This window comes from Cryptotermes secundus, unplaced genomic scaffold (genome assembly GCF_002891405.2).
Source record: "Cryptotermes secundus unplaced genomic scaffold, Csec_1.0 scaffold2482, whole genome shotgun sequence".
Classification (NCBI taxonomy): domain Eukaryota; kingdom Metazoa; phylum Arthropoda; class Insecta; order Blattodea; family Kalotermitidae; genus Cryptotermes; species Cryptotermes secundus.
This window is the reverse complement of record NW_019729249.1, coordinates 162,582-177,101: the sequence shown is the minus strand read 5'-3', so window position 1 is coordinate 177,101 and position 14,520 is coordinate 162,582. Positions and strand designations below refer to the sequence as shown.

At 40.2% G+C, this 14,520-nt stretch overlaps 1 protein-coding gene across 3 annotated transcripts in view; it reads right to left on the bottom strand.

The window, feature by feature from the left end:
- Positions 1-5,056: 5,056 nt before the first annotated feature.
- LOC111865637 (COP9 signalosome complex subunit 1) overlaps positions 5,057-14,520 on the bottom strand; it is a 48,630-nt gene continuing 39,166 nt past the window's right edge. For all 3 annotated transcript variants that reach the window (XM_023853820.2, XM_023853821.2, XM_023853822.2), the window contains one exon: positions 5,057-6,255. In XM_023853820.2, the coding sequence (XP_023709588.1) occupies positions 6,175-6,255 (81 nt within the window). In that variant the 3' untranslated portion in view covers positions 5,057-6,174. The remainder of the gene's footprint in view (positions 6,256-14,520) is intronic.

Genomic DNA, 14,520 nt, shown 5'->3' with positions numbered 1-14,520 from the left:
GACAGTCACATCCTCTACTAATGAGACCACAGTCCTTCGTACTTGAAGTTCAGCAGTTGACAAAGCTGTTGCCTAACTTAAATTATCCTGAAAGTGCGGTTAGCTGAACAGTTGTAGGCTTGCCTGCCAACAAGTTTAAAGCCTTTTATACGTCCTGTGCCTGGCTTCTCCTTGTCCAATATTACATACATTTGGATTACTTCTGTCTGTCTTGCATAATTTAGTTATGCAGTCATAGATGTATGAAGTCATCACCAAACCGATTATAGCACAGGAAACATTGTTGCAACTCCAGTAGCACATATTGTGAAAGTCTTTATAATTATGATGTAGTTTTTAATACCAGCCCACAGTACACTAATCACTAAAATCTTACATTCTGACACTTCATGGCCACTTGACGAACCTCAATCCCCCTACATGCCTCTAGAAGTCGACCACCATATGGTAACGTTGGAAATGCAGCACACAGGGCTTCCCTACAGTTTTCACAGTTGTACCTTGCTTGCTGTCAACAAAATGAAGAAGCTTGAGTAGAAGGCAAAACCTCCTCACAGTGAACAGGTCCAAAAATATGGGCGTTTTCACTACTGTCCTTCAGGAAATACATCTCTTGTCATCTAGTTTCTGGTGAAGTCCTTGTAACAGATAGAATGCCAGCAACTTGACTGTTACATTTCTGTTCATCTCCTTCCAGTGATGGGCCCTAGATCTTAGTTTTAGATTAGGCGTGTTTTCTGACAAATTTTCTGGCATACCAATTTGTTTCTCTGGATATTACTTCTGCTTTCTGGTGTATGAAACAATTCAAAATATTCCAGGTGGTTACTAGGGCCTTTCAAATAAACATTTTTGCTGGGATTGCCAGTAAATGGAAAACATGGTCGCTCAGCACCCGATACTGCCCATATGCCATGATGCATGCTACTGTTGTCACTGACATTTTATCTGTAATCAGAAATGACACTCTGTTCACCATGTGACGAAATTTTCACATTTATTTCACTGTCACTACTGAATTCACTCCCAGAAATATCACTATATTCATTCTCTTGCAACAGTTCATATAACAACTCCTCATCTCTCACATACTCGTACACCTTCTTTTAGCACCTGCCATAATGTTCACTTGCAAAAAGTTTAACCCTGGAGAGCTATCAAGCAACGAGCACTTTCCTGTCACACTCTCAAGTAACTTTAAGATCTAACAAGCACAACGAATAAATCTGTATTGCCGACTGTCATTATATCTACAATGGTGTAGTTGGAAACGAGCATGATGTTTACAGATGTCATACCCACTGCAATAAAGAGTATTGTATGATGCGTTAAGAAATCAAAATCACTTAACTGGTTAAATCTCATCTACTTGCACTGCACTGGGGGCTTATAAAACGAGTCAGGGATATGGGAAAAACATTCAAAGATTTTAAATTACATAATGCTTAACTTACTAATATTCAAACAATGGGTATAATTGATTTGATGTTTTCACAGAGCCAACTATGACAAGTAGTCTTCTGGGTTGTAACGTGGCATAGTCCAGACAGAACTTGATGACTGTATTGCCTGTATCTTTAGCCCTGAAGGTGAGCTAAGCAAGAAACCAGCAAAAGCAAATGGCGAGCTTGGCATGTACACTGAGGAGTAGGCTCCTACACACTGCACACCAAGTTACTGGGAAACATTAAGAATGTATGCTCAAAATGAAGCTGCAAAATGTAAATTTTACAGATCAGTTCCACAATGTGCATTCAATTTAAGGAACAGAGCAGCTTACTCTTGTACCTCAAAGATGGAGACAAGAGGTCCCTCCAAAACATCATCTTAAATCTACAAGCCTATATGGTGTCATATCTCTGGAGAACTTAATCTTGATGCCCGCTGCCATGAGAACATCAGGTCTCTTACAGTCACAAGTTTTCACCAAATCATTAAATGGCAAGTGTTTTAACAAAGTCTTTTTATCATTTTATGTTATGGGATCAAGCAACACTAGAGGTTCCATTATCCATCCGCCTGTGCACCAAAACTACTGAATTTGTTTCCTACTGGTACTTATACCAAAAAGATAATATAAAACAAAGAATGAGAAGTGAGAGTGTAAACTATATTCCTTATCAGTATTACTGGAGATGCTGAAAAATACTGATATGCTGACTCAGGGCTGCAAAGTACTTTCATGTATGTGTGACTACAGTACAGACTAGGTTTGGATTGGTGACCTGTTTTATTGACCTTTTAGACACTTGTGACTCGTGACTACACTTTACAGATCACTGACACACACAGACTAGTGTCCTCAGTCTATTCCAGTCTCACTGAATTACACATTCCATGTATCACACATAAAGTCTTCTCTTCACAGCTGGACTTTCAACTGAGAACTCTTGCAACTAACTTGCGGACATTCCACACCAGCCTCCCAGTCTTCTCTTCACTGCCTGAATATCAACTGACTTAGCTCTAAACCTCGTCTCGCTTAAAACCCCTCAGCTCAGACCACACAGAAAACACCACTCCTCTGTTGCTGTACCATTGTTGTGTTCATGCTGTTGCTGTGGGAATGTGTTTACTGAGCTGTTTCCAAGAAGCGACTCTGGTATATTTGCTTATCTTGCGACTCTTGCATAGCAATGGCTCTGCACGTTACAATACCTTAGCAACCAACCTATCAGCAGCACTATAAAAAATAGATATTTTTCCCAATATACAGATAGAAATATCTGCCCCGCAATGATCAGATCTATGAAGTACAAATACATAAATAAGAACTTGATCCACAAAGTTCAAAAAGATTTATTTAAATTTCATATATTGCAATGTTACATACCAAAATTATCAGTCATCCCATAACTTCTTTTGCACAAAAGGTATAAATGTAGGAGTTAGAATTTGAATGACTTGATCACACACTGAAGTGAAAGGAGTATGATGTGACAGTCAGGGGACATGAGCTGAACACAAGAGTGAAACAAAATCAACTTCGGCAGTTTTGCCCCATAAAAGACCTTTCCATATTTATGTCTACTAGTATAGATAGGGAGCACGCGGTAGCGTAGTTGGTTGAGGGGTTATGCTACAAACTGGAAGGTTGCGGGTTCCAGTCCCGATGAGGTCACTGGATTTTCTTTCAATTGACCCAATCCTTCCAGCCGCACTATGGCCCTGGTGTTAACTCAGCCTCTAACAGAAATGAGTACCAGGAATTAACTGAATAATTTTCCTGGGGAGTAAAGCGAGGCTAGCACATAAGGCTGACAACCTTACTGCCATCTTTGAGACGATTGTCTAGATAATGTGGGACTTTCAATGTCTCACAACCCTATGGGCATTCACGGCCTGGGGCAGGGATGGCTTTACTTACTTCTTTTTACTAGTACAGATGCCCCTTCTTTGCTCAAAATACAGTTGCAATAGCACAATACAGAAGGAATAACACCCAAATACTGCAGTCACTGTTAACTACTGTCTTGTCATCGTATATTTGGTTGCTTAGTAAAAGTGAACAGCGAGTAAACAAACAGTTCCATTTCTTTGGTATTGGAACTGCACTGAATAGAGCAAAGCCCCATTTAGTATGCCATGTTTTAAGGCTTTACCTTACTAAACACTCAATTCTAACAATCCCCAGGTCAATAACCTCAGTGTTAAATTTCCGCCATTTAAGATTTTCCTCAATTTAGAGTTCAAATCCATTGCTCCCCAGAGAAACCTTCCACAGTTTTAATGTAATCAGTAACCACATAGCTTTATAAAACAACATAATCATCAGCCCAAGCACTTGGCACTTTAGACAGTAATATATGGGAAAACACCTAATTAATATACTCACATATATGTTTTTGGCAAAGAAAGGATGGTATATAATGGAAATTTGGGGGGGGGGGAGGCTACTCAAGAAATAAATATAATGCACTGCTGTCAATCTCAAAAATAGAATTCTAATTCATCCACAGAGAGAAGTAAGATTATAAAATAAATTTCATATAAACATGTGACACCTCTGAACAGTGCTTGATACTAAAGAAAATAATGTTCATCAATGTCATCCATGCAGAAAAGTTTTCCATAACAATATTTAAGTTAAAGATCAGAGGTTATTAAAATTATGTAGGATTTGAGGTTCTCACAGTGGTGGATATCTTGTGAGACATATCAACATGTAGTCTGTTGAGAGTCACCTGACATTTCAGACGAACATATCACCAACATCTTCGGGGTGGAAGAACGAGCCATGCAAGTAGCCAGCAGCGCTCTGCTTACCACCCGCTTTCAAGCTTGTTTCTTCCACCATGAAGACAAAGACAGCAGGTACCTCCAAAATCTGGGTTGACTTTCAACAAACTACATGGTGTTATGGGGGCATGCGGTAGCAAAGTTGGTTGAGACACTATGCCACAAGCTGGAAGGTTATAGGTTCGATTCCCGATGAGGTAATTGGATTTTTCAACTGACGTGTAAGTCTTCCAGCAGCACTATGGTCCTGGAGTCGACTCAGTGTCTAATAGAAATGAGTACCAGGAAACATCCTGGGGGTAAAGACAAGCTGGCATGTAAGGCTGACAACCTCATCACCATCTGTGAGCTGACTGGTTAGAAAATGTGGGAGCCTTGACATCTCACAACCCTCCATGGCCTTTTACAGGAACAGCTTTACTTTTTTTTCCTAACATACTGCATGCGTTGTTTATTTCACCCAGAAAGATGTGATGATTCCGTATGGTACTACTCTTCTTAGGAACTCAAAACAATTACTGTCAAAACTACTACAATGCCCTGAAAAGCATCAGGATATAATACAGATTGTACAGCACCGCACCCAGAAGTTTTCTGGAATAAACTAATCAGGGGCAACGAGTGAATCACAGTAAAGTTCCAGGAAAACCACAAAGACTTCCAGAAAGCAGAAAGTCGCAAACGAAACACCCTAGTGTTGCTCTTATCACCAGTATAACGTTAAATCTGTGAACAGGTTGTGTTCAACAGGCCTTGAGGTTTCAACTTTTCTTGACCAAATTACTGCAGTAACATCTGACATGATAACATCACATTATTTTCAATGAACTGTCATTTAATTATAATGAATGCAACTTACAGAGCAACTTTCCAGCAAGTTTGAAAACTCATAATACAATAAAAGTGATGTTAAATTAGACAAAGTTAAGAAAAAAGCACACAAGATTGGAAGCGTGCAAGTTTTGCCTTTAGAAATGAAACATAAGATGCTTCCAATCACATCTGCAAATATGTTAGGAATTTACACAGCACTTTCATGCCAAAGCATTTGAATGAATGATGACAGTAAATTAAACATGGCCTCAGTATTGAACCAAATCACCATGGTTTAATATTGCTTGCAAAAAAAAGATGGAGGATTTAGTATGATTCACTTCAAAGGCTACAAACTGGCTTCAGTGTTCATGAACACAAACATTTAGGTTTAAAAGGTGTCATTTAAATGACATATACATTGAACATTTTCTATTCTCCTGCTTTGGTTAAAGTAACATACCATTTTTAAAACTGTCTCTGCTTCCTTTACCAGGCAAAAGTGAGAAATCTACTGTACTGTACTCATTAGATTAGAAACATTTGTTGTCTATCTCTAGACTGTCCAGGGATAGAGACTGGTTTCATCTACTGGACCCAACAGAGTAGGTTCCATACTTTTACTTGAAAGTAATATGACAGCTTCTGGAATGTTTAACCAGAAAGGAGAGAAAGACAAACGTCCAATATATGTGTCAGTTTAAGAGAAAAAACTGCTGTGAAATTAACATATTGCAAAAAGCAACATCTTGGTTCAACTGTAAATTGGAGCTGTATACAGTCTACTTCGATCAAGCACGTACTGACAGAGGAATTAATGGGGGCAATGATGACCATCAAACATACTGCTGGTACGCTGAAGCCTCCATGTTTCTGCCAAGGATCACTGCAGTTGTTCACTTGCACTTCACAAGTCTGGATGTATCCAAAATCACCAGCTGCAACTGCTTGGGCCTCAATGTACACTGCGATATATTCAATTTTTCACCCTGAATTCTTTTCACCATGGGCCAGTGATGATCATTATTGGATTGTAAACTTGTCACACAATTCCTCTTGTTCTCTCCAATTTATCACTCTGCAATAGGCCATACATCATCCCCCAGTGTGGGTAAACACTGTTCAATTTCTGGGTGTGGCTAGGGTGCTATTTCCAGGAGCTACCGACATCTCTCCGCCCTGCCCACTGTCTCTCTGTGGACTCTGAAATAATGACATATTATTTAACTAAACACATATTTAACATTCATATCCAACTATGAATGACATGCCACCCCAACATCATGACAGCAAGTTCATGTATTTCACAGCCTCCCAAAAATAATGTTTTGTCCACTGACCCATGAATTTCTTCAGTTTATTAAAAACTGTCTCTTTGCACAATAACTCACTGTCAGTCGGTTCTGTCTTTACCACAGAGTGATATCACCATTTTCAAACAGCAATGATAGCAAGAGGACAGTCTGAAGGTGTTACATAACAGAGTGGTAATAACAGGACAATGAAGAAAAGTGCAGTGAGGAGCTTCATAATTTGTACTCTTCTCTAGACAATAATAGGATCCAGTGGTAGACTGGGAACATAGCAATGAAACTTTTAGCAGAGAAGTGAGGTTAAAAAATGTGTATACTGTCAATCTCATTCTAGACCTGACAGTTACATTGTAGTATGTATATGGTTCTTAATTATTCCCCAAATTTAAATGGCTTATGTTACTACAAGCTGATCAAAGTGACCACATGGTCCAAGGTATGAACCATCTTCGCCTGCTCTAACACTGGGATTGTGGGTTTGAATCCCACTCAAGGCATGGATGTCTGTGTACATTCATTCTGTGTGTGTGCAGTGACCTTGTGACAAGCTGATCCCCTGTCCAAGGAGTCCTACAGACTGTGTATAAATTAAGGAACTGTAAAAGTGGCCCAGGTCCACGTGGGCTGTGGAGCTATAGATAGGTAGATAGATAGACAGACAGACAGATAGAAAGAAAGACAGGCAGACAGATAAGTTACTATAATTTTGAATTGCCAAAATAAAGGCTCATTACCACCATACCTCCACCTCTTTCACTCAAAAGATAACTTGACCAAAACAAAATAAGTAGGTAAAGGCTTGACAGTTGGTGGCTGATGCAGTAACACAACTGTCTCACAATCTAGAACAGAGATTACCACGATAAGGAGCTCCAGCAAAGATGAAGCAGCCTCCCATGTCCTTTGTGACTGACGTTTTAAGTGAATTAAGATTTTGCCACGTGGGATTATTCAGCGAAGCAAAGGACCATATTTCATTTGAAGCATACAGCTACTAGAAAACTACGTTTAGGAGGGGAACTGGCAAGAAATGTGGTTTTACAAAACCAAAGGAAGGGGGAGGAGGAAGTGCCCTGTCTGGCACAACGATGAATGGAATTCTGAGAAACTGCCCTGTAGTGTCAGAAGGAATAACCTCCCGTCACTCTCTGAAGGTGCAAACAAGGGCCGCTCAGGACAACGAATAAGGAGGGCAGACTATCCCTAAGTAGACTGAGGAAGCTCTCATTTTCACTTTCAAGGAATGGAAGAAGGTTCTTTCCAAAGACAATACAATTTCTTCCTCTGGATACAAAAAAGGCGATTTCTCACAATTCAGTTTAATTGTTCATTATAACTGGGTCAGACCTGGCTCTTCTTCCTTGATCCTTTCCATGATTCAGAGCAATCAAATTTCTTCCAAAAGACTGGTGACTACCTCAATACTACACACTCCAGAAGACCACAATGCAAGGGATTACTAATGTCAGATGCCAGTTATCAGCATTGGTACAGCTGGTAATTATAGACTAGTGATTTATTAATGCAGAGGCTCTTAACCTTTTCACCCCACACAACCCACAAAGCTCAAGATATCTCCCATACCCCACTTGCAATTTCCCCTTTTAAGGTTCTGAATACTTTCACAGATATAAAGAACCATGCTCTAGAAACACACCTAGCCTGGCCTACAGAAAACTGTATTTACCTTATTATTTCAGATGCTAGTTTTGCTTTTATTTTCACTCAAAAAATACAGTATCATCTTTCACTTGTGAATGCTGAAAATGTATAAAAAATAAGAAGGGACATAATGGCTTCTTGAAAAACAGTCATTCTACAGATGCAGGTGTGTTGTGTACTCACACAAGCAGGAACCCATATTCATATAAACATATCTGAACACAGTAAATATTAAAATTTCAATAATATTACTGCCAACTTGCACATAATTTAATTCTATACTTTTTTTCAGCCATGGTCTGCTTCTAAAGTATATTATGTAGTAATGGAAAATCCTATCGTCATGAATCCACATCTTATCTTTGCTAGTGATCAACCAAAGGGAATGGCAACCATGTGGAAATACTGTGTTCTCATACCAACACTACAGTTGCCAAATGTAATTTACACTGTGCATATAACACAAATTTATACATAAGAGGTTACTAGATCACTATGATGTCTGTAGGTGTACTCTTCAAATTATTGACTGATTTCAGTTAAATCTGGTAGGTATTTATGCCATGGGAGGCTACTCCAATTTACTACAGCCAGCAACAAAAACATGGACCAACAAACATGTGAGGTGGAAGCAATACTAACATCATGCAGCTAATTTCTCACTTCATGCCTAGGGGGGCCTTCAAAAGGGGTCATTAATTCACCATTCTTAATGCTCTATTTTCCTCCTGTGACAAAAACTGACCGGGGCACCAATTCCTTGCTCTGAGTGATATGTTCCTTGCAATCTGCCTGGAGAGTGTCTCATTATTACACATCACATTTTACAGGATGATTTCTGGGCATCAAGGTAAAATGTTCAAATGAATATGTACCCTGAAGGCCTTACTTAAGAAGTTACAACTATTTTAATTTCAACTTCCATGGTCACACCTTAAATACTACCCAAGTTTAACAGGTTGTGCATAAGAAGAAAATAAACAAAACAGCTATAAACTTTTTACTTTTGCTTTCTTACAAGAAGTGCATAAAATGACTTCGAAGTCCATGGACACACAATTTACTTCTGCATGGAAAAGAAACTCACAAGCAACAAAAATTCCACAGGTATTCTTTAGTTCAATTGCAAATTTCTGAATCTGATGCCACTGTTTATCTCTAAGGCTGTAGTGGCACAGACCTTGGTCCCCCCCCCAAAAAATAACCTCAGTGTATTCAAATCAGATGAGTGAGCATGCCAAAAAAAAATGGAGCCTCACATCCAGGATAATTTTCAGATGGCCAAGGGCACACTTCACAGCAGTAATGCCATGGAACACTGTCATGCTGAAACTGCATGTGAAGATGTGTACTGAGGCGCACATTTTCCGATAGTTCATTTATGTCTGAAGAAAATCAAGGTAACCGTGGCCACTAATTGTACTGGTAAAATGTGATGACCTTATGAGGCAGTAACCTAAAATTCCAGCCCCAAGTTGCTGGAGAATTGTCACTGCTGACAATACGGTAAAATGGTATGAGGATTTTCATCTGATTATGTTTCTGATGAATGCTGGTGATCCCAGTTCCAGTGAAGCACAATTTGCCAATGAACAGAATCCTTGTTGTAAACACAGTCTTTGGCTCACTGTTGCAATATCCACGCTGACTAAGCCCGCATTTCCTGAGTCAGGCCAGAGAAACAGATAACCTTTCGCTTGCAACACGATAATGCTAGACTGCATACCAGTTTGGCGACAACCGTGCACATTGCAAAGTTTTGCTGGATTGTCCTACCACATCCACCTTATAGCCCCAATTTAGCACCTTCAGACTTCCATCTCTTTGGGCCTATGAAAGATGGACTACGGGGGCAACATTCTCCAGATAATGCTGCTGTCAGAAAGTGGCTAGCCTCTGTTGGCGCAGACTTTTGCGGGCACAGCATACAGGCTCTTGTTCATCGCTGGCAAAAGTGTATAACGAATGGTGGTGATTATGTGGAAAAATAACTGTAAGTAGCTGAGATCTTGCTCTATTTAACTGCGTTATTACGCTTTCTGTATCTGTTGTAGTTTTCAATAAAAAAAAATTGGAGGCATTATATACAGAACACTTCTCATACTCTGACCATGAAGTTTCTCTGAAAGTCAGTATCAATCTAAATGACTACACAGTGTCACAACCCAGAAGAGCAGCCACATCCTCTTCAGTGGGTTTCGGGAGGCACAGAACTGCTGCATATGCACTACTGAGAATAACTCATAAAATGATAAGTAGTCGCACAAGAAGAATTTTATCAGAGAATATACTGTAGAAGTGAGGAGTTATGTTGTGATTCTGGGTTCCATAATATTGAATTACATTATTTATATTAAGTGTACAGTCTGATGAGATGTAACCTGGCTTGAATTGGGTGGCAGAGGGAGTAAAACACTGTCTGTTTAGTGGTACAGCCCTGGCTCATATATCATCCAACAGCCTCTCTATGCACAATGCTCTTTCCTGTTTTGAATAAAAAATACTATTTCCTTGAGTAATGGTGAGGTATCTCTCTACCTATGGCTCTACAGCCCTTGTGGACCTTTGCTGCTTTTTCAGTTTCTACAGAGTCAGTAGGACTCCTGGGATGGGCGATCAGCCTGTCACAAGGCCACTACCTACACACAGAACAATACAAACACAGAATAAACGCATATAGGCATCCATGCCTTGAGTGGCATTTGAACCCATGTCAGTGTTTGAGCAGGTGAAAACGGTTCATGCCTTAGACCATGCGGCCACTGTTATCAGCAATGGGGTGGTATACTGGGTCCAAAACTCTGTTGAAGGCATGTCATCATCAGACAGTGATGTCATCATTACAGTGTTACTACATTCTGTCTTCAACTTACAATGGGAAATAAACTGCTGTACTCAAAACTGTTTTGAATAAACTGGGCTTTTCTTCCATATAGTTGCCTTCTTAAACACAGGAAATGAACAAAATGTTGAAGTTTTGAGATCAGAATGCTCTTGGCAGCATCAGTATATACAGCAGCACTTTCAACTGGCACAGTAGACTTGTCTTTTTCCTCCCCAACACTGAATTCCTCTGTAATATTCTGCCAAGTACACTTGCTATAGTATAAATATATCATAAAAATAATGCTTCTAGGACAGCAGATGGTTGTAAGATAAGATCCGTAAACTGAAGTGGTAAAATTTTTTTTAGTTAATGGGGGGTGGAGTCCAACTTGGTCCACTCGGCACGGGGGCCACTGATTGGCCTATTGTACCTGCCCCGGGTGATTATGATGGAGAATCTGGTGGAATGAAGATTGGCAGGGGAAACCGAAATACTCGGGGAAAACTTGCCCCAGTGCCACTTTGTCCACCACAAATCCCACTTGACCAGACGCGGGATCGAACCCAGGCTGCTGTGGGGGGAAAGTCAGCGACTAACTGCTTGAGGCCTATTGTACCTGCCCCGGGTGATTATGATGGAGAATTTGGTGGAATGAAGATTGGCAGGGGAAACTGAAAGACTCAGGGAAAACTTGCCCCAGTGCCACTTTGTCCACCACAAATCCCACTTGACCAGACGCGGGATCGAACCCGAGCTGCTGTGGTGGGAAGCCAGCGACTAACTGCTTGAGCTATGGCGCAGCCTTCCAAATAGAATTAATAAGCACAGAATGTAATATTTCACCTTCTGCCTGAATCAATTCTGAGAGGATATGGTCACCACCTGGCAATTTATACTTCTACAACACTGCAATAGCAAGAGACTACAGAAAAAATATAACAAATTTAAATTTCCAAGAATAAGTGCTCAGTTTAATGTTTGTATCCAGTAAAACCTGTGCATAATAAATTCAGGGGATAGATTTCTGGAGCACCTTACAAAGATACATACTCTGGTTGTGAACCTTTATGTATGAGGACATGGTAGTACTGGGGTGAGGCACTGGATTCATTCAGAGGGCTCTGAATTCCATTCCCAGTCAGATCTGCTTATCTTCACCCCCTACCAAAGATACATACAAACTCTGAAAATGTGAAGGATACTCAAACCCACCTGTGGCTTGAATTCCACACTAATCTGTGGGTTCTGTCTGCTGACTGTGAAGTGCTCTTGCTCAGGACAGAAGACAGAAAAGTCAAAACAGCCCATATCTAGTGGCTCCTCACAAACAGAACTTTCATGTATAGTACTCGTATGTACTTAACTATGGATATGTAATTTACAATGTACGAGTAAATTACAATTACCGTACAGATTTTCGAAGTACCTTTAATTTTCCAAGGTTTTGATTAATTCTGTAACACGGGACTGCACAATATTTATTCCCCTTAGGCAAAGTGATGATGACCTTTGCACAGGCAGCTTTAAAGACATTAAATGGGCCGCATGTCACCACGGCATGGGACATTCTCAGGTTGGGGATGGAGTTCACGGCCTCTGAATATGGAAGGTAGCCATCAAAATTCTAAATAAGGAGTCATGAACAGCCAACAAGGGGTGTAACCCAGGTCTGGTGGTGCATGGGGCTCACAACTTCTCATTATAAAAAATGAGTATGTTATGAAATGTTACAGAGGGCCTCAGACTTGGATGGATTCCCTAGAATAACCTACACAATGAAAAATGCTGCAGAGATAAAAAATTACTAGAAAAATCTATCAGATGTAGATGTAAATGGGTGGCTCAAATTAGGGACCAATGCCAGGATCTAGTGTAAATGGTAATGAACCTATAGGTTTCATAAAACGTTGAGAATTTCTTGACTATCTGAATTACAAGCTTCTCAAGGATTCAGTTTCATCTAAATTTGTTAGTTAGCTAGTCAGCCAGCTTCAGAGACTTCACCCCCCCCCTTTCTTCCAGCACACAGATGGGTATTCAAACCATTTGTTTATATCATATAAAGGGTGTCCAATCATGGGGAAACCTGGCAATGGTGCTGAGCAGGCACAACATTCCTCACAGATTGCTGCTGTAACTGCTGATAGCAGAATGAGTCATTAACGCTGATAAATGCGCACCTTCAGGTGGTCTCATCTTGTCACTGCAGTAAGTCTCATTGATACTCAAGTCTGTATTAGAGGTGTCAATAGGCGGTCAATATGTACACTGAAATGAAGTTCACTACTGAACAGCGCGTTTACTGTTGAAACTTCTGCATAGAAAAAACTTACAGAAAATGTAAGATTCGTCTTAAATGTCCTGATTCGCCACTTACCAGAAAGTTGTGTGTATCCAAGCTTTTGAAAAAGTGGCGGGCCACAGGTTCAGTGCGTGACATAAAGAAGCAATTGAAGGCGATTGTGCTGACTGAAGAAAAGGCTCGGGCTACTGACACAAGACTACAGATCAGTCCTCAAATATCGTTAAGGCGCTTAGCACAGGAAACCAGTGTTTAACTAGGAACTGTTTTCACAGCCACAAAATGAATCAAATTTTGCCCATATAAAATAACAGTTGTGCATGGGCTGAGACAACCAGATCATGCAGCAAGAATTCGTTTTAATTTTTGAAGCCATTTATTTCCATTTTTCAATGTTATGCCTGTTCCTTAATGGTCCCATACCATCATTGCCTGTTGGGGGAGGGGGGAATCCCTTGTAAATCTTAAACAAAATGATGGATTTTCATAACCTCTGTATGAAAATCATGAGAAATCTATGCCTATCATCAACAACACGAACACACAGGCTGTGCAAACTTCTAAGGCAGAAGCAACACAAGGATCTCTTAATGCAGCATCCCAATATGTTAGGCAAAAAGAATTGGTACAATTTACTTCTACAGAATATCAAACAGCCGATCACAGTGGCTGCGCTGTCTAAGACATCAGCTGTCTTTGCTCGTTTATTGTATGTTTGTGTTGTTCTGTGTGAAAGTAGCAGCTCTGGAATGGGCTGATCCCCCATCCAGGAAGTCCTTCTGACTGTGCATAGAACTGAAAAAGCGGCCAAAGTCTAGAAGGGCTGTACACCCATAGACAGACAGAATATCAAACAGCATTCTGGTTCCTTAAAATTCTGTGTACTGAAAATAACTAATGAACTATTGCAATTAGGATCTATACATCCACTCCCCCACACGCCTCCATGGCATAGCGCAAATTTACTTTTACATTTTGTACAAAATACCTTTTTTGTGCATGTTAATTACAAATGCTGAAATTGGGAGCAATTCTATGGATGGCTGACAGTTGTCACACAGAGTGAATCTGCATTGGTGAACACTGAAAGCAAAGGTAAAGTTATCCCTGTGCTTAAGTAATTAAGCACTACACCATGAAGGTGTATGGAGGAGTGAACGTATATATCCACTTTTCTTGACCTCAGCACTAGCCCAGATTGGGCTAACAGGAATGTTGAACTACAGCTCCTGCACACCAAAAACCCCTTATTAGGAACCAGAAATAGTAAAGTCACAGGAGAAGCAAGATCTGTAAACCTGGTTTGTAAAAATGACCAGTATTAGGGATCAGATCCCTGTGTTGTGGCAGGTCAGAGACTCCAC